Here is a 26,145-nt window from a genome sequence, read left to right on the forward strand (position 1 = left end):
AACCATTACCCTATTTCTTGTTTCTGTGCCCTTTTTCATGCTGCCATTTTACCTGAAACATCTCCATGTTCCTCTTCTTTATCTAATTCCTGCTCATTCTTTAACATACTACTTCCTGGGAAGCCTTTTCTGTTCCTTCAAGACTTATCTTCTGTGCTTCCTTAACCTGCATGTATAATTTTCTCTCCATGTGTCTTTATCTCCTACTAGAATGTGTAAGGTCTTTGAGGGAAGGGATTTCACCTAACTCTAATGTATTTCCAGTGCTAGCAATAGAAACTGGCACAGAGTAGGCCTCCCTCAATAGCAATTAGTTTAATATAGAATGAGTGAACTACTAATCTTGATATATTGAATGCTAACCCTGTGTTTATACTATTTAAGTTTCCTAATTAACATGATTCAACATATCCCAAAAAGTTACATAGAGATCCATGTTTTTATCTAGGAATTTGAAGAATGTTGATTTAGGCAAAAGTAATAATATAAGGTAGAGTTTTGGAACACTGAAAAGAAATAAAATGAAAAAAAAAAGTGGTAGAGCTTCTAAAAGTAGTAGATGTTTGGAGAAATGACAAGCTTTAACTAATTGTTAGGGTATTTTTCCTATTGCTAGGGTGAGGATATCTGAAATAAGTACCTTCTAGTTTAAAGGCCAGCATTAGGTAAAATTGGAACTGAGTCAGCTATGAGAAATGTATATAGCCTGGTCACTTCTAAAGGGAGAGTCATGTTAGCATTCTGAAGTTTCAAGGTTATTAGAATAAGGGAAGGATATTGGTGAAATTTTCATCTGGCCAGGGAGGAAGGCTGACCATTAGCATAATAGAGCTCAAAGAACAAATTTCCAGCCCTGCTTTTGACTGTTCCATTTTAAGAACAGTAAACATTTGAGGATTAAAAAATAGCTGGAGAATTTAAATTAGCTAATGAGAATTTCAAAGAACAGAGCAGCAGAAGCCCATATTATAAGCAAGCAAGTGGTAAGACAGAAACAGTTTGATATATGACACTTTGACTATTTCATTCATCAACCCATCTTCTCCCTTCTTTCTGTCTCTGCCTTTTTTTCCATCTGTTTTGTTTATATATGTTCCTACTATACCTAATCTCTGTCTGTCTTCATCATTCTCACTGCTTTCTTCATGTCCCTCATCCAGCCCAGATCTTATTAGCACAGGAATGGCTACCATAACGATATGGAACTAAAGTATGTATGTATTTTTTATTTATTGTATTTGTTTTGTTTATCTTACTAATTTCTAGCTTCATTATTGCACTTAGATATCTCACCTTGATCTGTAACTCAACATACCTAAAATTGAATTAATAATCTTCTCTAAAACCAACTTAAATTTCCCAAGATTCCTGTCTTTGCCTGTCGTACCATTTCTTAGTTACCTACATTTGAATCTTTGAGGGCATCTTCAACTACTTTATTTTCCTCTATCTTGTCCATCAACAAGTCTTATCAAATCTTATTAGAACTATTTTTCCTTTCCATTACATTTCCACTATCATTATTTCACACTTCAATCCTGTAACAACCTCCTGGAGGGCCTTACATATACCTCATTGTTACTCTCTTGTTCTTCAGTAGCAAGATTTCAACCCTGGATCAGTTCCACAGTCCCCATTTTCTACTTTTACATTCAGGATACTGAGTGATGCTGTGGAAAATTATGTAAATCTAGAGATTGGGTACCTTGATAGAGTCTTGGAATCCAATCTCTGTGAACTTGTCATCCTGTTTAATCCTTTACCTTTTCCTTCACTTTCCTCTCAGCAAAGATTTTAAAACCCACACCACTGTCCAGGACTCTCTTCCACTCTTCTATGCTTCCCCCTCTCACACCTTTCAGATAAACTTATCTCCCACATTCAATCAGTCACCAAGTTTTGCCGGTTTTTTCTTTTTTAGTTTTTCCAGTTTTGATGGTATATTTCACCAATCTCCCTGCTCCTGCCTATCCCTACTGTGTTCTACCTCATGCCCTCCTTATCTCTTGCCTTGTCTAGTTATTTACATACATGTGGTCTCCTTACTTTGAGGCTTGTTCCTCTCAAATTTAACCTACATATTGCAGCTACAGAAGAGACTTCTCTAAAACACACAGCTGACCATGTCACTTACTACTTAAAGCATTTCAAGGTTTCCCAATACACAGGATAAAAAGTCTAGGCTCCTTAGCATAACACTTACATCTCTCTGACCTGAAACCCTTTTGCCTCTCCCATATTGTCCTGTTATATTTTATTCTACAACAATTCCAAATTTTAAGAAGTTCTTTTAAACACTTCTATGTTTCTATCATGCTAGTCCATCTCCATACAATACTATTCTCAACTCTTTTCAACAAGATAACTATTGTTCATCCTTCCAAGTTAACTAAGGCATCATCTCTTCCAGTAGCCTTCTTCAGACCCCCATACTGTGCTAAGTGCCTCTGCTTCTTTGAGCTCCCATACCCCTTAAGCATACCTCTTACCTTTTACCAAATGAGATTGAAATTCTTTATTTATATGTTTCTCACTTGCATTTGTGAGCAACCTGCCCATTTTATTCATCTTGTACCCATAGAATCTAGCGTGATGTTTGGTGCCACATAGGTGCTTAGTGTTTTTTGAACAGATTATTTGAAGTCAACACATCATGCTCATTTCTGTCTCTCCCATATCTGATACTGTTTTCATCCCCTGCAATGCCCTTCTATGCCTTCCTTACAATCCAAATCCTTCTTATCCTCCCAGATCCATCATAACTTCCTTCACTTGTCTGGCTGCTGATATTCTCCCCCTCCTCTGATTCCTCATAGACTTCACTGTTCATTGAGAGTTGCGCTAATTATAGCCCCTTAAATGAATTAGCCTCCTTGAGACAAAAGATTATATTTTATTCTGCAATATCCATCTTAGCACTTTATATGGTAATAAGTACATAGTTTTTTTCATTATTTGCTAATTGTTTATTGAAAGGCAGTGTCATATAGAAGGATAAACATAGATTGAGAGATATGTTTGAGGTCACTTACCCAGTTGTACCTCAGATTCCTCAGGTGTAAAGTGAAAATAAGGCTACTTCACAGGATTTTCAAAGGATGAAATGAAACAGCACAGTACCCATCACAGAATAGGTGCTTAACAAATGTTACCTTTTTTTGAAATGTTTGTTCTCCTGTTGTAATTTAAAAACAGGTAAATTAGACTTTTTCTACTTTTCTTCATAAAGTAAATTCACATGAAGCTGCACTTTTCTTTATATGAGGCTCTCAATTGGTTATTTTCCATTTAAGCTGTTAGACCAATGGTTCTCACCTTGACTACATGTTAGAATTATGCAAGGAACTTTTAGAAATCTCAGTGCTCAGGCCATCCCACAAATCAATTAAATTAGAATCCCTAGGACCTACACATTAGTGTTTTGTTTTCTGTTTTTTAACTCCCTAACTGATTAGGATATAGAGCTAAGATTGAGAACCACAACAGTAGACTATAGAGATACGTACTTCCCCAATCTGTGCTTTGAAAACAAAGATCTCAGTCTGGGGAGTTATAAGATAGAGCTGTGATTAGGAGAAAAATGGGCACCACAGATGTCTGGTTATGGAAAATTCTAAAAGGTATGAGATTTGAAGAAGCTTGAGTTTGTGAATGAAGTCAGAAATAAGGAATCCTAGCTGAGCTGATGGCAGTAGAGCTGGACAGGGACAAGGAGCAGACCAAGATGGAAGAATAGAAAGTATAAGAAACAGAATAGATTAAAGAGATTTAGAGTATACTTACCTTGGTGAGCATTAATAATGTATAAAATTGTTGAATCATTATATTGTTTACCTGAAACTAATGTAACACTATATATTAATTATATTTCAATTAAAAAAGGAAAAGATAAACATAGTGGAGGCAGGTTACAGAAGGATTAGACCAGGAATTTTGATCTTGGAGCCAATAAATAGGCTTCATATCTTCACAGAAAGTGTTTACACCATTTTTATATATTATTTTCTGGGATTTTTATATCTAGAAAAAGAATATCAGTGTATGAAAAAGACAAGAGCTAAGGTTATAGTAATCAGACCACAGAGTTTCAGAACTGCCTCTGGACCTTTTATATGTGACCAGCAGCTTCTCTAAACCCATATATTACCTATATTATAATCTTCTGATATAATTTGTAAAAAAAACAAAAGAGGAACTGAGGAGAATATTATGTATACTGTATACTTTATAAGCACTAAACAAATATGTAAAACCCCTAAAATCCAATCTGAGTTTATAATCATAATGAAGATCATTGGCTCAATATTAGGGCAGTGGTGCTCAATGGCTGTATAAAAAAATCATCTAAGAATGCTTTCAAAAAGTAAGAAAGCCTGGTTCCACTCCTAGAGATTCTGATTTAAATGGTCTGATGTGGAGCTGTAACATGAATATTTTTAGTTTTCCACATGGTTCTAATATGTAGCTAGCATTGAGAACCACTAACCTAGAGGAAATCAGGATTCCTGCTTATCTTGCATAATTTCAGTGCTCTCAAAATCTATGGTGTTGGCCAAGCAAATCTGAATGTTAATTTTTGCACTTGTTAAATAAGGATATTAATAATTTTTTGAAGTTTGTTGTGAGCATGCATAGTCCTGGCTTTAGACCTTGGCTTTGCAGGAAGTCCAGCATCTTCATGATGGATAAACCTCAAATCAGGAACTGACTGGACCACAAACAAACTTGGCAAACACTGATAAATAACCAAAGAACAAGAAAGGCATTCCCTTAGTGTATTTCCCACACATTCTCTAAGAATAATTACCTGATTTGTTAAAATACAAATTCCCTCTCATAGAGACAGTGGATCATGTTCTCCAGGGGAGGGAACTGGGGGTCTATAAGTAATACTCCAAGTAATTCTTAGCGGAGAAGTCTGGGAAACACTGTCATTTAAGTTAACACACTGTCATTCTGGTATTGATTTATGGTAGGAGAAGATAAATATTTTTTCAGTCCTCAAGGTTTTTAAAACTTGGATCTATCACCCAGGTATCCCTTTTTTAGGATCAAATAATATGGGAAACCAAATTAAGTCTGTAAGTGACTTGGTGAGCATGAAATCAGAGCACTGGCAGAGAGGATAGTTATGAGGAATCATTCATTCAGTCTTTGGCATAAACTGCTGAGTTCTCCTGGGCCCACTAGAGTATCTGTCAATTGTAAGCAGACTCCTCATGGTCTTCCAAATTATTGTATTTCTTTCCCCTTGACAATATTCTCTTGTTTCTATGAATGATCTTTGCTTGGACAAAGCCAGTATACTTGATAATGATTAATTTAGCATCCTTTGGATGATTAAATTGCTCTTTGGTTTAAAAGATGACCTCTCTTGACCCTAAAATTACTGCAGCCACCAGTTTGTTGCCTCTTCTTTAGGGTGGGATTATTTCATATTTAGCTTGTGAAATTTATTAATTTGCTACTTCTGACCAAAGAGGAAGTGGAAGAATAATGAAGTTAAGAAAATAACGATTAATTTTCCCCTGCTTTCAATTCTACCTAAGAAGCAGAATAGAAAGGTAGCTGGTATATCTATAGTTCTTGACTCTTTTGAAGTGGTAACTAGTAGTTTTGTTTTAGAATCTTGCTTTCAGCTTTTATCCTGAGAGTGGGGCTCACTGAACCTCTCTCCTTTCTAAAATCTGTCTGTGGAAATTACTTTCGGTAAACTAATGCACTACAGTGATTTCAGGTAAGAGAGTAAAAATTTGCTTTTGTTTAATCTTTTGGGACCTTTCAGGTTTTTGTTGGGCAGAAAAAGAATTAGGAGCAAGCAGAAAGGTTGGTTAAGGGATTAAGAGGTTGGGCATACTAAATTTGAAGTGCCTGCTGCACTTTGATGTAGAAACAATAGGCAGGCAGATAGCAGTTTCTTAAGAAAGGGTCCAAGCCTAGAGAAGCAATGTGATGTAGTGTAAAGAATTCTGGGCTCTAAATTAAGAAGTATGAGCGCCGAGAGGTTATCTCTATTACTAACTGGCTCTTTGACTTTGACCAAGTCATTTGACCTCTCTGGACCTTATCTTCAAATTGGGAAAGTTCAGTAGATAATCTCAGTAAATTCCTGTCCAGTTCTGTGATTCTAAGTGTGTCCACATTGACCTGCTTAACTTGGACTCTCTATTTTTTCAGCATTTAGTATGAGAACCTACGTTTGTCATATTTGTAATATCACCTTTACATCTTTAGAAATGTTCCGGTCACATAAGCAAGGAAGCGAACACCAAATTAAGTAAGTGGGTTTTTTTTTTTTTGGGGGGTTTTTTTTGGGTTTTTTTTTTTTTTTTTTTACCAAAATGCTCCTGTGACACCAAAGCGCAGGGCTTCTGTCAAGTACCCTTGCATGTATTTTACAAACTTTCTTGGCATTCATTTCCCTATGAGTTGATACTGCTGTAGGTGATGGCATTTGTAGGTGATAGTATTTGATACTGCTAAAAGTGATGGTATTTAAATTCCCTAGGGACTTTCCTAGCCATGATAGTATATTGGCAGAACTGGATAATTGGCACCCCTGCTGACCAGACAGCATTGTCCTTTTCTGGAGAAATACTAAAGGATCATTCTCATTGAGCTATACAAACTCAAATAAGTCTTGGAAGGTTGCTTAGTTTCAGGAGATACAGTGATCTGGTCATCATCCTTCTAGCAAGGTACAGTGGTTAAGAACAAAGGTCTTGCTGTTGGCAGATCTGGACTGGAATATCAGATCTGTGTTTCTAACAAGTATATAACTTTGGACAGCTCCAATATGAAGTGGTTATAATGAAATGTTAAAAATATTTGTAAGGTGCCTGGCTTGACATATAATAGGAGCTCAATAAATATTTATTCCATTCTATTTGATTGTTTTAAGGAGAGGATTAAATGGACAATTAGGGATTGGATAAGTCAGGTAGCAGGACAGAGGGGCACTTAACTATTGTATTTTTGGTTTGTTTCTTTAAAAATCAAACCATAGTGTTTCTGTTACATTATTTTATTCTGGTAGAAAATATTTCTACTTTGAGTCTGAATACTTAGGAGCTAAATTGTCTGATTAATCTTCATTTAGACTCTTTTTTTAAAATCTCAGAGTTCCAGAATAAATAGCCACTACATTTGTAGATCTATACAAGAAGCTAATTAAAACTTCTAAAACAATGTGACATTCAGATCAGACCATTTGGGGGCATTAAATATTATTGATCCTTTTCCACATATCCCAACATGCCTTACATTTTAAGTACTAAGACAGTAGCAGCTATGTCTACATCTTTGTACCCATCTTCCCTTTTATCTCAGCCCTGAAAATTTTTTTGTGTGTAAAAAATCATGAAGTACATGAGAAGTATCTGACTGTCCCTGCTTGCTGCTCCTTTTTGGTGTAAAAAGTGATGATTTATAGTTTTTATATTGCAGTAGGTTTTTTAAAATTTGCTTGGGCTTTTGTTGTTTCTGTTTTTCCAAACTAATCTTTTTGAAAGCAAAGAAAATATTCAGAATAAAATAACCCTAGTAACAAGAACTTTCTGCTGTCTTCTTTGCAGAGAATCCATTGTTACCAATCTAGTGAAGAATTCAAAGACACAAGACTCTTCCCAAGATGAATGTGCAGATTACATCCAAGTGCAGAAATCCAGAGGACTGGAATTCAAGACTTGTTTCAGAAAGATGGAAGGGGGTTCTTTGGAAACCCGTGGGTACAGGGAAGTAGTTGATTCCAGATCCAGACATAGAATGTTTGAACAAAGACTCCCATGTGAGTCTTTCCGCACATACCCAGGATCATACAATATTTCACAAACAGGAGAAAACAAGTTACCTCATTGTTCACCAGCTCATTCAAAGAAGACCTATGACTCTTTCCAAGATGAACTGGAAGATTACATCAGAGTGCAGAAAGCCAGAGGACTAGATCCAAAGATTTGTTTCAGAAAGAAAAGAGAGAACTCTGTGGAAACCCGTAGGTACAGAGAAGTTGATTCTGGACCCAGACAGAGAATGTTTGAGCCAAGATTTTCACTTGAGACTTCCCAGACCTACCAACAACCATATAATATTTCACCAGTAGAAAGCCAATTACATCACCGGTTACCAGCTCATTCAAAGAGGACTTATGATTCTTTCCAAGATGAACTTGAAGATTACATCAAAGTGCAGAAAGCCAGAGGATTAGAGCCAAAGACTTGTTTTAGAAAGATTAGTGATAGCTCTACAGAAACCCATAAGTACAAAGAAATGGTTGATTCCAGACCCAAACATAGAATGTTTGAGCAAAAACTCCCATTTGAGGCTTCCCAGACCTATACAGGATCATACAGTATTTCACAAGCAGTAGAAAACCAGTTACCTCATTGCTTACCAACTAATGACAGCAAACAGAGACTAGACTCCATGACCTCTTGTCAGCCCATCAGAGACTATTTCTCAGAAAAACCAGTACCCCTGAGCCTTAGTCAGCAAGAAAATAACTCTGGCCCATACAGTGTAGAATCTGAAGTTTACAAGCACCTCTCTTCAGAAAACAGTACCAGTGACCATCAAGCAGGTCATAAACGGAGACATCAGAAGAGAAGAAGGCACCTGGAGGAAGGCGAAGAAAGGCCAGAGAAAGAGCAGTCCAAGCATAAAAGGAAAAAGAGTTGTGGGGATACTTATCTAGACAAGGACAAGAGCATCCGACAAAGGAAAAGAGAGGGAGATAAAGTCAGTGTCAGTTCAGGAAAGCTTAAACATCGAAAAAAGAAAAAAAGCCATGGTGTACCTACTGAGAAAGAGGAACGTAAGCACAAGAAAGAGAAAAAGAAATCTGTTGAAGAAAAGACAGAAGAGGAAATGCTTTGGGATGAATCTATTCTTGGATTTTGAGCTTTTAGTTTTGTTTACCCAAAGATGAATTGAAGAAATATTTAAGAATATGGATTTAGACAAACAGGAACATCTAGTAAAGAGAAGGAGCAGTGGATACAGTCAGTGTCAGTTTAGGAAAGCTTAGTTTTTGTGTGTGTAAATTGGAATTGAATTGAAAGAAGAAACAAGCTTAAACCTACCCTCTGAGAAAGAACATAAGAAAAACATAAAAACACAACAAGAACAAGAGAAAAGGAAACCTGTTGAAGAAAAGACCAGAGTCAATGTTTTTGGAGGAGTCTGTTTTAGGAATTTGAACATTTCATTTTATTTGCCTAAGGATGAATTGAAGGAATCAGTTTAGAAAATGGATTTAGACAAAAAAACAAAAACATCCAAAGAAGAAGAGAAGAGGTGAATATGGTCATTGTCAATTCAGGAAAGCTTAGTTTGGGGGCAGGGTGTAAAAACTGAAAATGAATTGAAAGAAGAAACAAGCATAAACCTAGCCTCTGAGAAAGAACAACATACCAACACAAGAATAGAAAAGAAAAGGATACCTGTTGAAGAAAGATAGTGCTTTGGGATGAGTCTACTCTTGGATTTTGAACTGTTTTTAGTTTTTTCCCGTAAGGTTGAGTTGAAGAAATAAGTTGAAGAGCTTGGTTTCATGAAATTGTTATTTGAATTTTCCTAAGTGAACAGTTAACTTTAACCTCTAACAAAAGCCAAGTGAAGTAAAAGTATTCAATATGCCTTGTCCTCAAGTTACTTTTCCTCATTTTCTTAAAAGAAAAATTATGTTTCTTACATATAATGTAATTTTGTTTAATGAGGTTGTCCCTACTTCTGTTCATCAAATTGCTGTGGTGGTGAATTATTTACCCATGGGAGATCATTTATTTTAAATGAGAGAACTACCAGGCATTACAGAATCCATTCCTTGTTTAGGTTTGTGTTAGTGTTGTTAATATTTTATTATTGTTGTTGTGTGTTTGTTTCTTGGTTTTCTTCAAGAAAAATGTATGAAGCAACTTAGACTGATTTTTTTTTGTTAAATCTAATTTGCAGTGTATTTTTGTATTTTCTAAATCTGGAAGTGAAAATGGAAGTCTATAGTAAGTTTAGATGATATATAGTTTTAAAAAGCTCTCAAAAAGTACTGATACAAAATCAGTCTATATTCTGCAAATGTTTATATTATAATAAAGTGTTTTAATTTCTACATATTGTTTTGTGTAACCAATCATTTGCCAGCCAAAGATGATTTTATTTGGGGAATGAGAGGAGAAACAATTATGCAGTTTGCACCTCTTAGGAGATCACAATGTGAGATTGTAATAATTTCATTTATTTCACATCTTGCTTAGTAGAAGCAGACTTGAGTTCAGTTTTAAGTTAAAAAATTTGACCAACTAAATAACTTGAAACTGAAGAAGGAATAATTTCCCAAGTGGGAGAGGGCTGTGAGAGTACATTACCTTTAAATTGTTTCATCTTGATTTTTTTTTACACTGGTGCTCCCTTTTTTTATGATTAGCACCTCCTGTAAATATTGAATATCACCATGGTACAGTAGAAAGAGTAATACTGGGAGTCCAAATCCCAGGATTCTGGTCTCAGTTGTACCATCAAGTTGCCATGTGACTTTATGGGAATATTATCAAAATCCAACATGGAGTCATCAGGAATAGGAGAAACAGGCTATAGTATTCCCTTGATGTGTTAATCTTATCAAAAAGGTAAATAAATTTAGATGGTAATGTATCTGCATGTAGCCAACACATTTAATAGTCCTTTTTCCTTGAGATTTTGTTGAAATGGTAAATGTGAGGCAAAGCATAATATGATTGATTGGGTTTATACCAGGTTGGTATAGTCTGAAAGGGAGTTAGATAGTTCTCAAATTAACTTTTCTTCCACAAGACTTTGGTTGGTATAAGATTATTTGGTGCTACACTACTACTTCTCTTTTTAATACATCTGGTATAGTGGTGAAAGGATAGGGGAAAGAACCAGAGCAGAGCAAATAGACTGTGAATTAGCTACACGAATGGCAAGATCTTTTTCTGAATTTGGCAAAAAATGCAGCTCTTTTCCACAGAAAACGCAAGACAAGATTATTGAATTGTAAGCATTTTTAGAATTGGTGAATTATTTTGCAGAAGTCCCTTTTTTATGGAAGGGTAGAGGGTAGAAATTCAAAACTATACATCATCAGAATATTCACTAAGACACCAAATTGCTATGATCTTTTCCAAATAACTTAAATAGATCAATGATTTATTAAAATTAGAAGCACACAATTTCATCAACATTGTGTAAATCATACAAAATTTTAACATTAAAATCATTTAAATTAGGTGGGGTGGCAAGTTGGGAGAGGGAAAAGTGTGTGCTGTTGACTACATTCTTGGGAAAGTTACCAGGGACTTGCTCTAGAAATTGGTTTCAAAAATTTCTAGGACAAAAACCGTTTTGACAAAAATAAAGTTTAGGGGCACCTGGGTGGCTCAGTCATTGGACCTCTGCCTTTGGCTCAGGTCATGATCCCAGGGTTCTGGGATTGGGCTCCCTGCTCAGTGGAGAGCCTGCTTCTCCCTCTCCCTCTGCCTACTGCTTCCCCTACTTGTGCGCTCGCTCATGCTCCCTCTCCATCAAATAAAATAAAATCTTAAAAAAAAACTTTATGTTAACTCTATCATAAAATTAGTTTTCTATTAACCAAAAGCATTTTCTGGTTGAAGCTGGGGACAAAGACCTGGAGCCTGACTTTGGCAAATTTGTCCTGCTCTTAACTTCTGCCTCTCAGCACTGGGAGGTGACAATATAAATCAAGATATTTAAATATATATGCAGGTCCCAAAATCATCTCTACTTCTGGAGTTGAGGCTGAATCTAGCAAGATGATATTTAGTAGTGTTACTATTAATGCTTTTGGCTGTAGAAGACAATACAAATATATATTTGAGGGGGCATAGTTTTAAGACATTACATGTGAAAATGTTGAGATTTTTATTACATGCTTAGTTTGAAAGACTAATATGCTCATCTAGACATAAGATCACTTATGATTTAAGACAAATAGTGTTCAGACAGTAAATTAATAACACCTAGCTTCATAGGTATATACTCAATAGAAGATGGGGGGGGGCAAATTTGGGCTGAATTTGGAAAATAGTTTTCAAAAATTGCAGCTTTAGGGGAAAAATGGAATTTACCGTCTTGTCATATGCATGCCTTAAACAAATTATAAGAGCTGACTGTCAGCATTGATCCAGGAAGGAACCTGGGGGAAAAAATGAAGAGCATAGGTTCTATTCCACAAAGAGCTCACACTCTAACAGGGTAAATAGACCAATAAATAGGAAATTGCAGTATAAATTTGATAAAGTCTACAATAGGAGCACTGAAGGATGCTGTGGTTAGAAAAGTAACAAGCTTAATGGAATGGGAAGTGGGCATTCAGGAAAGACTTCCCAAAAGAAGTAATACCTAAGCAAAACTTTTCCTCTTGGTTCAAAGTCATTTCTTTGCTACATCCACTTGGCTATCTAATAGGTATTTCAAACAATATAGGTAGCTACACAGAGTGCTTCCTTCTGCCATTACCAACCATTCACCTCTCCGTTTCCCCCATTTCTGTAAAACTGTCCAATTGTTCAAGCCAAAAACTATTTTTGAGAACCTCTTCACTTTTACATTAGTCCATAAACAATTCTCCTTGATCATATCACCAAAATATCTCTCTTGATATTCAATTCTCTTCATCCTCACTGCCACCACTCCAAACTCAGATATCATCTCTTGATCGAACTAGAAAAGTAGGTTTGAGAGCAACTGAAACATTCAAAGAAGCCATCAGAGGTTCTGAATTACAGATGAGTGGGGAAAAGCTACACAGAATCAGCGAGAGATCAAAGAGTGCTGTGGTGAACTAGGCCCTTGAGGATTTCAGAACTATTCATCATAGTATTTCCTACAGAACAAACCCACACACAAAAAGAAAACTGCTAGTTTCAGAAATCAAATGGAACAAGACAGAAACGCCATGGGTAAGGAGAAAGGAAAATTCAAATAGTAGTGGATAAGGAAAGAATCCAGAGAAAGAAGATCCCAGGAAGTATTATGAACAGCAAAATAAACTTCTGAAGGATAGAAAGCCAGATCTAGTAGAAAATGAACACACCAGAAAAATGCAGACACAAATTAAATGAAAACTAACCTAACCCAGTATTTTAAAATGAGCTGAAATAAAGAAAACATTTATGAGCTTAGATACAGAACATAAATTCAGAAATAGAACCCAGAAATAGATAACAGAAAGATGTAAAACAAAACCTGACAGAACTAAGTAAATAAATGGAAAACCAATTGGAAATTAAACTGCCAAGAATACAAGAGAGAAGAGACACTATGTTAAAGATAGGGAAATAAAGAATAGAAAAAGGAAAATAAAGGCAAGTTTTTGAAAATTATATAGATTGATAGAACAAATAAAGGACTGCCAATGGGAGACAAATTTGGTGCAATGGAACTGTGTTTGTGCTGCCCCAAACCACCCCTGCCCCCTGTCCCACCATCTCAGGACAAAGACACTCATTTCCCCAACTTTTAGGGGATTGGCCTTGACTGAAGGGAACAGTGTCTTTTAAGATCATGCCCTCTCCTGGGGACAGCCTGCATCCTTTAGTGAGATAATGTAGATGTATACGAAGGCCAAGATCTCCTGTTTCAAATTCAAAGTTCAAAGTCACCTCTAAAAGGCCATCTTCGTTCCAGAACTCCCCATGGGATCAGCCAAAACCTTTGTTGTAATTATACCACAGTTCAATTTCTCTGCTAATTCTGCTTCCCTTAGTACCTCACAGCATTTTTCTTTTGAACATGCCCCTATAAACTATCTACAAACAAATCTCTGTTTCATCATTATTTCCCCCCAAAACCTTACCTAAGACAGGTGGTATCAGGAATAGTCCTAGGAAACAGACTCCAAAAATGGGATTTGCAGAGCAGGAAGTGAGGATCCTGTCAATCATGGCAGTTGGTAAAATACTGGTAGAAAGTAGTCCATGGTGTGCTACAGCAGTACAATTGTTAAAATTTTCACCAGGTATACTAGTGAAAAGGAAGGTATGTGCAAATATGCAAGCAGTTGAGAGGATCGGGGCAAATAGCAATTATATAGAATCCACTGGCTCTTGCTGAGTGACATGCACATATTGGAGAGAGAAAATGAAAGGCTTAGAGAATTAATTACCAATTTAAAGCGAAATATTAAAGTCAGAAGACATCTTTGATAGCATATAAAGGGATTTCCAGCTCTATCTTGAAATCTCATCTCCCATGAGTCTTCTATCTTGAAAAGGTGGAACAATTCTAAGATTGCCAGAAAATAAACAGAATGCCCAGTTGAATTTGAATTTCAGAAAAAGAGCTATTTTTGAGTATAAATATGTCCAATGCAGTATTTGGGACACAATTACACTAAAACAAAATTTCACCATTAATCTGAACTTCAAATATAATGGGATTTTTAATATTTTTTTATTAAATCTGACAACCCTACCCATTTCTTCCAATTGGTTGTTAGCATTCCCATTGCCTGAAGATGCTATTTAGCCCTCTGCCTTGCCAAACTTGTCCCCTCCCCTAGCATCTATCCCCATGATTCCTGCTGGCCGCCAGACTGATAACTATAATCAAACTACAACCTAACCTGGCTTGAGAAGTGTTGATCTGATCAGGGTAAAAAGGGTCTCTGTGCACTCTAAAGGAAGAAAAGTACTAGGAGGAAGCTTTCTGGGACTGAGCTCAGAGGCCAGAAAAATTTGTGAACAGACTGTAAGAGGGCTAGGTATTTTCCAGGAAGAGCCCCATAATACAGGGAGGTTAGAAATAAAGATAGAGAAAGCAGCCTACTGAGGGTATGTAAGAGAGAATATGCACAGGGAGAGTAGGATAGACCTGAAAAGTTTTGACAGAGAGAGTTACGGTTTTTGCCTGTTAAATAAAAGGGGTCACTGAAGATTTCCAAGCAGAAAATAAGGATTTGGACTGGATTGGTCTTAAATGAGTCTAATGTGTTCATTTAAAAAATTGTAGTGTGAAGTTGGGAGGGTGGACAGGGAAACAAGACACAGAATCTGTATGGTAATCCAAATGTAATCTTAAGGACTAGGGTGATGTCAGAGAAAACTGGGAGTAAGAGACAGAAAAAAGACTATGACGTTCTCTTGAAAGTTCTCTGAAAGACTAGGGCTGAGTCATAGGTGTCCAAGAGAAATGCAAAACTTAATTTCAGATAGGCTAATTTCACAATGATTGTTACCAAGAAAGTCAATCTAATGTCATGATGCCATGAAAGGAAAGAGATAGCCTTCAGACTGAAAGAAGCCCAATAATATAATTATAATTATTATAATATAATTACAAGCTCACGTTCCTTGGAACTTTTTAATCAAGTCCAGGGAGGATTAAAAAATTTAGTATATAACAATTGACCCATGGGACTTGTCAGTGTAACTTCACTGTGTACCTCAATTTAAGATACGTACTCAGAAAACAAATGTTTGGGAGTAGCGATAATAAATCTGGAATCTGGAAAGTTAGAAAAGGATTTTCCACAGGCTTACTAGTCTAAAAACAAAATAAAATTATTAGTGTAAACTTGCTAAAGATTTGTCTATGTTTCCTTCCTTTTGCTTTTATTTTTTTTAAGATTTTATTTATTTATTTGACAAAGAGAGACACAGCAAGAGAGGGAACACAAGCAGAAGTGAGAGAAGGAGGAGAAGCAGTCTTCCCACCAAGCAGGGAGCCCAATGCGGGGCTCAATCCCAGGATCCTGGGATCATGCCCTGAGTCAAGGCAGACACTTAATGACTGAGCCACACAGGCGCCCCCTTCCTTTTGCTTTTATATAACTTTTCCTTTTTTAAATTTAAAAAAAAATTTTATTATGTTATGTTAGTCACCTTACAGTACATCATTAGTTTTATGTAGTCTTCCATGATTCGTTGTTTGCATATAACATCCACTGCTCCATGTAATATGTACCCTCCTTAATACCCATCACCGGACTAACACATCACACCACCTCTCTGCCCTCTGAAACCCTCAGTTTGTTTCCTGGAGTCAATAGCCTATCAGGGTTCATCTCTACTTCTGATTTCCCCCCTTCAGTTTTCCCTTCCTTCTCCTAATGTCCTCCATGCTACCCCTTATGTTCCACAAATAAGTGAAACCATATGATAATTGTCTTTCCCTGCTTGAATTATTTCACTTAGCCTAGTCTCCTCCTTGATGCAAATGTTAGGTATTCATCCTTTATAATAGTTGAGTAATATTCCATATTACCACATCTTCTTTATCCATTTGTTTGTTGAAGGGCATCTTGGCTCAATTGATGCAGGAAAAGCACTGGACAAAATCCAGCATCCGTTCCTGATTAAAACGCTTCAAAGTATAGGGTTAAAGGGAACATTCCTGAACTTCATAAAATCTATCTATGAAAGACCCACAGCAAATATCATCCTCAATGGGAAAAAGCTCACAGCCTTCCTGTTGAGATCAGGAACACGACAAGGATGCCCACTCTCACCACTCTTGTTCAACATAGCATTAAAAGTCCTAGCAACAGCAATCAGATAACAAAGAGAAATAAAAGGTATTCAAAGTGACAATGAAGAAGTCAAACTCTCTCTCTTCACAGATGACATGATCCTTTATATGGAAAACCCAAAAGACTCCACCCCCAAACTACTAGAACTCATACAGCAATTCAGTAATGTGGCAGGATACAAAGTCAATGTACAGAAATCAGTTGCTTTCTTATATAGTAACAATGAAAATACAGGAAGGGAAATTAGAGAATCGATTCCATTTACTATAGCACCAAGAACCATAAGATACCTGGGAATAAACCTAACCAAAGAGGTAAAGGATCTGTAGTCAAGGAACTACAGAACACTCATGAAAGAAATTGAAGAAGACACAAAAAGATGGAAGACCATTCCATGCTCTTGGATCAGAAGAATAAACATTGTTAAAATGTCTATACTGCCTAGAGCAATCTATACTTTTAATGCCATTCTGATCAAAATTCCACTGGTATTTTTCAAAGAGCTGGAACAAATAACCCTAAAATTTGTATGGAATCAGAAGAGACCCCCGAATTGCTAAGGAAATGTTGAAAAAAATAAAACTGGCGGCATCATGTTACCTGATTTCAAGCTTTACTACAAAGCTGTGATCACCAAGACAGCATGGTACTGGCATAAAAACAGACACATAGACCAGTTGAACAGAGTAGAGAGCCCAGACAGGGACCCAAAACTCTATTGTCAAATAATCTTCAACAAAGCAGGAAAAAATATCCAGTGGAAAAAAGACAGTCTCTTCAATAAATGGTGCTGGGAAAATCGGACAGGTATGTGTAGAAGAATGAAACTCGACCATTCTCTTACAGCATACAAAAAGATAAACTCTAAATGGATAAAAGACCTCAACATGAGACAGGAATCCATCAGAATCCTAGAGGAGAACATAGGCAGTAACCTCTTCGATATCAACCACAGCAACTTCTTTCAAGATATGTCTCCAAAGGCAAAGGGAACAAAAGCGAAAATGAACTTTTGGGACTTCATCAAGATCAAAAGCTTCTGCACAGCAAAGGAAACAGTCAACAAAACAAAGAGGCAACCCACAGAATGGGAGAAGATATTCACAAATGACAATACAGACTAAATGTTGATATCCAGGATCTATACAGAACTTCTCAAACTCAACACATACAAAACAGATAATCATGTCAAAAAATGGGCAGAAGACATGAACAGACACTTCAGTGAAGACATACAAATGGCTATCAGACACATGCAAAAATGTTCATCATCACTAGCCATCAGGGAGATTCAAATTAAAACCACATTGAGATACCACCTTACACCAGTTAGAATGGCCAAAATTAGCAAGACAGGAAACAACATGTGTTGGAGAGGATGTGGAGAAAGGGGAACCCTCTTACACTGTTGGTGGGAATGCAAGTAGGTGCAGCCACTTTGGAGAACAGTGTGGAGATTCCTTAAGAAATTAAAAATAGAGCTTCCCTATGACCCTGTAATTGCACTACTGGGTATTTACCCCAAAGATACAGATGTAGTGAAAAGAAGAGCCATCTGTACCCCCAATGTCTACAGCAGCAATGTCCACGGTCTCCAAACTGTGGAAAGAACCAAGATACCCTTCAACGGATGAATGGATAAGGAAGATGTGGTCCATATACACTATAGAGTATTATGCCTCCATCAGAAAGGATGAATACCCAACTTTTGTAGCAACATGGACGGGACTGGAAGAGATTATGCTGAGTGAAATAAGTCAAGCAGAGAGAGCCAATTATCATATGGTTTCACTTATTTGTGGAGCATAACAAATAACATGGAGGACATGGGGAGATGGAGAGAAGGGAGTTGAGGGAAATTGGAAGGGGAGATGAACCATGAGAGACTATGGACTCTGAAAAACAATCTGAGGGTTTTGAAGGGGCGGGGGGTGGAAGGTTGGGGGAGCCAGGTGGTGGGTATTACGGAGGGCACGTATTGCATGGAGCACTGGGTGTGGTGCATAAACAATGATTTCTGTTACACTGAAAAGAAATAAATAAAAAAATAAATTAAAAAAAAAGATTAGCTGTCATCTATCTTACTGCACATGTATATATACAAGTCAAGGAAGTTTGTTAGAAAAAAGGAAGTGTTGGGGTGCCTGGGTGGCTCAGTGGGTTAAACCTCTGCCTTCTGCTCGAGTCATGATCTCGGGGTCCTGGGATCCAGCCCTGCATCGGGCTATCTGCTCGGCGGGGAGTCTGCTTCCTCCTCTCTCTCTCTGCCTTCCTCTCTGCCTGCTTGTGATCTCTCTCTCTGTCAAATCAATAAATAAAATATTTTAAAAAAAGAAAGAGAAAAGGAAGTGTATCTGGCACTCCCCAAAGAGACAGAAAAACAGGAAGTATGTAGTACTCTTTCCCTTTAGTTTAAGAAATGCTCTAAGCAAGAGGTTTATTTGGATCCTTGAATTTTCAACCACCACACATATTTGCTTTAAGGCAACTGGAAACAGCTCATTTAGCCTCTTGCAACCTTATTTTCCTCATCTATAAAATGGAGATTAAAAGAAACTCATCTCACGAGGTTATTTGAGGATAAAATTGAAAGATAATGTGTCAATGCATGTTTGACAGATACTGAACTCTCAATACATATGGATTAAATTAGAATATCAAGTAGAGAGTAACAGTTGGGAGATCATTACTAAATGCTACATTACAAGGTGGCGACCCCAAGAAAAAGTCCTTTCCAGTGGTCATAGCTGTCCAAAAGCAAATTGGCTTGTCTCAAGAGGTAATGAATACTTGCAGTGTTCAAAGGCAGACTAATTATTAGAGTAGGTTGTGTGGGGAGCTCTAAAGAATTACATGTAGGGTTCAATACAAAACTTACTCCCATTATCCCTCAAAACTTCAGTCTTATTTTTTCTACCTTACTTTCCCTTATCTTACAATTTCATCTCTTAAAAAAATCCTGTCATCAAGCCTATATCTTTTTAAGCTGCCTTGACATTTTTAAAATAAAGCTTGAGATAAAAAATAACAAATTTCACAAAAATTATAAGTGCAATTGAATCTAAGAATTAACATTTTTGTGGTTTCATTTTTTGTCCTAGGAGAGATTATGTAGGGAAAGTGTGCCTTCAGGGAAAGTGAGAAGTAAATAGAAATCACAAATTCCTTCCATTGTCACAGTTTTTAGGCTATTGCCTTGTGGGTAGTCAACTATTATAAAGTCAGCTATGACTTTATAATAACGGACTTATAAATTAATAATTATATTGTCACCCATTGGTTAAGTTCAAGTTTATAAATGCTTTCACATTCCACCTTTATTATCCCAAGTTCACAGATGAGCAAAGTAAAGTTTTTAGTGATGTGCCTCAAATCACACAACTCCCTACCTGTAGGCAGTTAATATCTGTAAATCCACTGTAGTGTGTCTAATTTGTGAAACATCATATCCCTTGAAGAAGGCACCACTCTGCAAGAGTAGAATGCCATCATCTACCAGATGTCATCATCTACCAGCTATGCCAATGCCCAAAGTATCTGGAAAGAAGAGAGAAATAGTCTTTTCTAAAGCGTTCTTCTCCCAGAAGGAATGAGACTTTCAATTCCATCAAAAAAGGTTTAGGGGCTCCTGGGCGGCTCAGTTGGTTAAGCAACAGCCTTTGGCTCAGGTCATGATCCCAGAGTCCCTGAATCGAGTCCCACATCGGGTTCTCAGCTCCATGAGGAGTCTGCTTCTCCCTCTGACCTTCTCCCCTCTCATGCTTTCTCTCACCCTCTCTCTCTCTATCAAATAAATAAATAAAATATTTAAAATATTAAAAGTTTAAATCCTATAGGCTAAGGACTGTCCTTTGTAAGGATGAAAACACCACTCAAGGGGTAATTTATTCAGCCATTACCAGCCACTAATTTCCCCCATGGAAAAGTAGCAAGAGAGAAAATAGAAAGCTCAAGGAAAATTTCAAGATGAGAGAGAACTGGAATGAGATTTGAGTAGCAGTATTGAGCTAGGCACTTTCACATTGTTATCTCTTTGAATTCTTTAATTCTGAAAACCAAGTGGGAAAAGAGAGAAAGCGAATCTCAGAAAGGTTAAGTCCATTGGCCAAGATCATAGAATTAGAGGCATAGCTGGGAATTGAATCCCCATTCTTCTGACCTCGGAAGCTGATCTGTGCCAGGAAGTTCATTATTCCTGGAGAAATGCTGACCCAGAATGCCCTTTGGGTACAAAGACCCTGGATAGACCCTGGGTGATCTTATCCATTAGGCACAGGAGGCACAATGCCTAAGTATCATGTAATTTTTAGGAGTCCGCAAAAATGGTTTAAGGAGGTGATGCCACTCAAAATGGCAGAATAGCAAACTCCAGGGCCTGGCCCATCTACAAAAGCAACTATTTTTGGCAAAAACTGTTAGACTCAACTTTCACAGAATTCTGGAATCTAGTCAAAATCTTAGAATAACTAGAGGAAAGCTTAATGAAGAAAGAAGCTGCAGCGTTTTAGTAAGAGAGAGTGGTGACATTTTAAATACCTCTCTTACCATTCCCATTCCCCAAATCAGCAGCAGCCATGAAGACTCCTGGTGCAGGTTACTAAGTGCCAGAGGGAACAGTACAGACCTTATTCACAAAGAAGGGTGGTTGTGTGTTTCAGCTCCACTGGCAGCTCCTTGAAAGAACATCTCAAGGGCTTTCCATTGTTTCTTTTGCCTTGGAGAGTTCCCAGGGCTGGAGTGACTGCCCAGGCAGCATTTGCTGACAGCACTTGTAATGTCCATTTTATGTACAAACTTGGCTGAGCCATGGTGCCCAGATATTTGGTCAAACATTATTCTGGATGTTTGGAAATCGGTCAGAGGGGGTGATGAACCATGAGAGACTGTGAACTCTGAGAAACAAACTGAGGGTTTTAGAACGGAGTGGGGTGTGGGGATGGGTGAGACTGGTGGTGGGTATTAAGGAGGGCACGTATTGCATGGAATACTGGGTGTTACACGCAAACAATGAATCATGGAACACTACATCAAAAACTAATGATGCGGGGCGTCTGGGTGGCTCACTGGGTTAAGCATCTGTCTTCGGCTCGGGTCATGATCTCAGAGTCCTGGGATCGAGCCCCACATCAGGCTCTCTCCCCGCATTAGCGGGGAGCCTGCTTCCCCCACCCATGCCTGCTTCTCTGCCTACTTGTGATCTCTGTCAAGTAAATAAACAAAATCCAAAAAAAAATCTAATGATGTAATATATGGTGGCTGACATAACACAATAAATAAATAAATAAATAAATAAATCAGTGAATTTTGAGTAAGGCAAAAACCCCTCTGTACAGGTGGGCTTCATCCAACCAGTTCATGGCTTTAATAGAATAAAGATTAATCACCCAGAGCAAGAAGGAATTCTGCCAGTAAACTGACTTTGGATTCAAACTGGGTCTTCAGCCCCAAAGCCTATCCTGAAGATTTTTTACATACCGACTCCCAAAATCATGTGACCCAATTCCTTAAGACAAACAAATAAATAAACATCCTGCTGCTTCTGTTTCTCTGGAGAATCTTAAATACAATGTTGGTACTGAGAAGTGAGGTACTACCTTAACAAATGCCTAGAAATGTGGAAGTGGCTTTGGAATTGGGAATGGGTAAAGGCTGGAAGAGTTTTGAGATGTGTGCTAGAAAAAATCTGGATTGCCACGAAGAGACCGTTGGTAGAAATGTAGACGTTCAAGGTGATTCTGGTGAGATGTTTAAAAAGAAAAGAGATTTGGAACACTGAAAAAATAAAATAAAATTTAAAAAAGGAAAAAGAAAAGAGTAACATGTTATAGGAAACTGAGGAAAGATGATCCTTGTTACAAAGGGGCAAAGAACTTGGCCAAATTGTGTTCTAGTATTTTGCGGAAAGTAGAAATTGTATGAATTTGGATATTTAACATAGGAGATTTTAGCAAAATATTCACTGCATTGCCTGGTTTCTCTTTACTGCTTAGGATAAAACATAAGAAGAAAGGGGTAAATTGGAGCAGGAATCATCAAGCAAAAAATATCAGGACATGATGATTGGAAAATTCTGTCTATCCATATTGCATTAAAAAAATGAGAAAGTATGTTCTGGGGAGAACATGAAAAGTGTGATTGGACAGTCAATCCAGAAAAGAGATGATGGGCATGATCCAGTCTAACCAGCAATCTCAGCAGAAGCCGGAAATAGAGATGGAGTTATACCAGCAGAAACACTGCCAGCTTTGACTGAAGAAGACAAAGAAGAGACAAAATGAAGAAAGGCTAAAAAGGACAGAACCATAGACCTATCCAGCTGTGAATATGTGTTGTCCTTCAAGAAAAAATAAGAATGATCCCAAAATAGGACAGTGTTTTCCTGGGTTTCAGAGAGCAGGGCCACTTCTTTGGTTTCAGAGGGCAAGGCCTAGGGTCTTGGGAGCAGAACTGCCACCCAGAGACAAGGGGGTAGGGCTGCTACCTCAGTGGGCTCAGATTCCACTGCTGTGGGCCTGGAGGACAGAGCATTGAGCCAAAGAGAACTATTTCTTAGGATTCCAAATCAAATGGAATTTTCCCACTAGGTTTTAGACTTGTTTGTGATCTGTAATTCCTTTCTTCTTTCCGATCTTGACCCTTTTGGAATAAGAATCTGTATCCTATGCATTTCCTACCATTGTATTTTGGAAGCAGTTTAACTTATCTGATTTTGCAGGTTCACAACTGGACAGGAATTTTGCCTCAAGATGAATAATCTCTTAAGTCTCACCCATCCTTGATTTAGATATTTAGGTGAGATTTGGGACCGAGAGTTAATGCTGGAATAGGTTAACACTTGGGCTGTTGAGATGGGGTGAATGTATTTTGCATATGAGAAGGACATGAATTCTGGGTATCCAGAATGTTGATTGTTATGGACTAAATTGTGTGCCCTCAAAATTCATATGTTGAAATCCTAATTCCCAGGACCTCAGATTGTGACTATATTTGGAAATTGCGTCTTTAAAGAGGTGATTAAAATAAAATAAAATAATAAAATAAAATGTATTTGTGGCATAAATAAATAAATAGGTGACTGAATTAAAATGTGACCCTTAAGATGGGCCCAAAACTGATTTGGCTTGTGTCCTTACAAGAAGACGAAATTTGGACACACACAAATACCGGGTATCTGAGCACACAGAGTAAAGAGCATATGAGGACAGAGCAAAAAGGTGGCCATCTGCAAGTCAGGGAAACAGGCCTCACAAGACACCTTGATCTTGGACTTCTAGGTTCCAGAACTGTGAAAAAAATAAATTCCTCTTATTTAAGGCACCCTGTCTGTAGTATTTTGCTATGGAAGCCCTAGCAAACTAATACACCAGTCTAGAGCGAAGGGCAAGAGTCAGGACAAGCAACAGACAGACTGATAAGCCTGGGAGAAAAAGAGGTTGGGAAAAAATATGTAGGAAAATGAGGGCTTTTAAAAAGCTCCTGTGTGGGGGGCACCTGGGTGGCTCAGATGGTTAAGTGTCTGCATTCAGCTCAGGTCAGGATTCCAGGGTCCTGGGATCAAGCCCCACATCAGACTCCCTGCTCAGCGAGGAGTCTGCTTCTCCCTCTCCCTTTGTCTGCTGTTCCCCACTGCTTATGCTCTCTCTCTCTCTCAAATGAATTTAAAAAAAAAAAAAGCTCCTGTGTATATCAAGGAATCCAGAAGTTCTCCTACATTAAAGGAAAGACATTTCACATTTCATGCTTTATGTTTGTCTGTTAATTTTTCAGGTAATATACAGTGATGTTTTCATAATTACCTGATAAATTAATCAATTAAAAGGAAAAAGTAACCTTATCACCACTTACTCAATCCTTCCATTAGACCACTGTCACTTACAAATACACTGTTCCCTCCTTACTACTAAAGATCTATTTGTGTAGCTGTTTCACAATAGGCACCTGTATCAAACACTAAGATTGATCCATGTGACTCCTGGTTCCTGGAAAGGGACTGAAAAACTATATGAGTTGTGACTCCATCGAAATAGAAACAAATAAGCAACACAATTAGATCTCATATTGGCAAAAATTTGTTGGAAAATTTCTTGTGAAATTACCTAGAGGGGCAAGAAAGTTATGAGAGGAAGATTTTTTTTTTATCAGAAGTCAGACATAAGGTCACATCTATCATACAACAAACACGATCCCTAGCACATAATACATGCTTAAAGAGTCTGAGATTCCTTAGAAGTGGGAACATGTCATCACAATCTTGTTAATGCATTTATAGAAATTTAATTAATTCACTCAACAACTATTTCTTGAACACCTTCTAAGTGCAGATACTATTATAGACATTGAGATACAGTAGTTAACAAAAAAGACAAGAGACCTCTGATTTTGTAAGTGAGGGAGACAGAAAATAAATTAAGTATAATATTAGTAGGATAGAGAGTGATAAATGCTCAAGAGAAAAATAGGGAAGGAGGATATTGAGAGTGGGAGTCCGGGAATGAAAAGGTAATAGGGAATGAATAGGTAGTAGGGAAGTAATGAATAGGGGATATAAACAGGGAAGCTAGGGGACACCTCAGTGATAAAACAATTTTGAAGCAAATACTCTAAGGAAATCACAGGGATAGTCTAGGGGGTATTTTGGAAATAGTATTCCAGGTAGAGAGAATAGCAAATGCAAAGGTCCAGAGGACACAGCATAATTGGCATATTCACAAAACCACACAGAGGCCAGCTTGGCTGGAATAAAGTGAGGGAAAGGAAGCATAATAAGAATGAAGTCCTAGAAGGAACCTGGGGATGAGATCATGTTGAACAATGTTAAAGTGCTGGCCTGAAATCATATTCCAGCACTTCAACCATTCTCCTTCCAGTGTCCTCAAGTTCCTCATCTCATCCTTCTTGTCTCAAGCAGTGATCAGAATTCCCATACAACTATATACTTTTTGTAATACAAAAACTTGGAAGGAACGATTTCTTCCAGGTTAATTTCCAGGAATGGTATGGTCAAAGGATCTGTACATTTAATATGTAAATGGAATAATATCCTTCATGTTTTAGGGTATGATAATTTTCCCAATATAAAGAAAAATCTTCCAATCCGGTAAGAACATGATTTACAGCCAAATGAGTACATTACAGAGTCAAGAACAGTGGTTTGGGTTCAGAAAGACCACAATTCCAATATGATTTTCGAGATTACAGCTGAACTTGGTGGTGTCCTTGGCGGGGGCGCGGAATTAGGGGGTTGGCAATCAGAAAGTCATTTGTTACCACCTCTGTCTTTCTTTTTGGTGGCTGTATGACCCTAGACAATATGCTTCTTGTTTTCTCAGTTTCCTCATCTGGAGAATGGAGATGATTATCTTCCTCACAGGAATAAATGAGATAACCTGTATGTGGCACATGGTCAGATTTTCCTGGGTTCCCTACAGGGCAGCAACTAGAGAACCCACCTGCAAGGAGCCTTGTGCCAGTGGACATTTAAATAGCAATAGTAGGCATAGGCTGGGCCCGAGGCCCTTGCTGTGGGGCTGAGGTTGGAGTGGGCGGGGAGGGGCGCTGGAGGCCGGGAGGACGGAGGAGGGAGGAGGCAGCGGCCACGCGAGCGGCTGGCTGGAGGTTCGCACCGGGCGTGTAAGTAAACTGCG

At 37.7% G+C, this 26,145-nt stretch overlaps 1 protein-coding gene across 11 annotated transcripts in view; it reads left to right on the plus strand.

The window, feature by feature from the left end:
• The window catches only part of ZMAT1 (zinc finger matrin-type 1), a 36,652-nt gene extending 27,389 nt beyond the window's left edge, over positions 1 to 9,263 (plus strand). For 5 of the 11 annotated variants that reach the window (XM_032881712.1, XM_032881714.1, XM_032881713.1 and 2 more), the window contains 2 exons: positions 6,178 to 6,277; positions 7,575 to 9,263. In XM_032881712.1, the coding sequence (XP_032737603.1) occupies positions 6,178 to 6,277; positions 7,575 to 8,895 (1,421 nt within the window). In that variant the 3' untranslated portion in view covers positions 8,896 to 9,263. Of the gene's footprint in view, positions 1 to 514; positions 1,215 to 4,893; positions 6,278 to 7,574 lie in introns of those variants that run through there. The other 6 variants (XM_032881720.1, XM_032881719.1, XM_032881718.1 and 3 more) reach the window with 6 other exon arrangements.
• Positions 9,264 to 26,145: the final 16,882 nt, after the last annotated feature.

The sequence above is a fragment of the Lontra canadensis genome, unplaced genomic scaffold, assembly GCF_010015895.1.
Source record: "Lontra canadensis isolate GAN:19392208 unplaced genomic scaffold, GSC_riverotter_1.0 scaffold77, whole genome shotgun sequence".
Classification (NCBI taxonomy): domain Eukaryota; kingdom Metazoa; phylum Chordata; class Mammalia; order Carnivora; family Mustelidae; genus Lontra; species Lontra canadensis.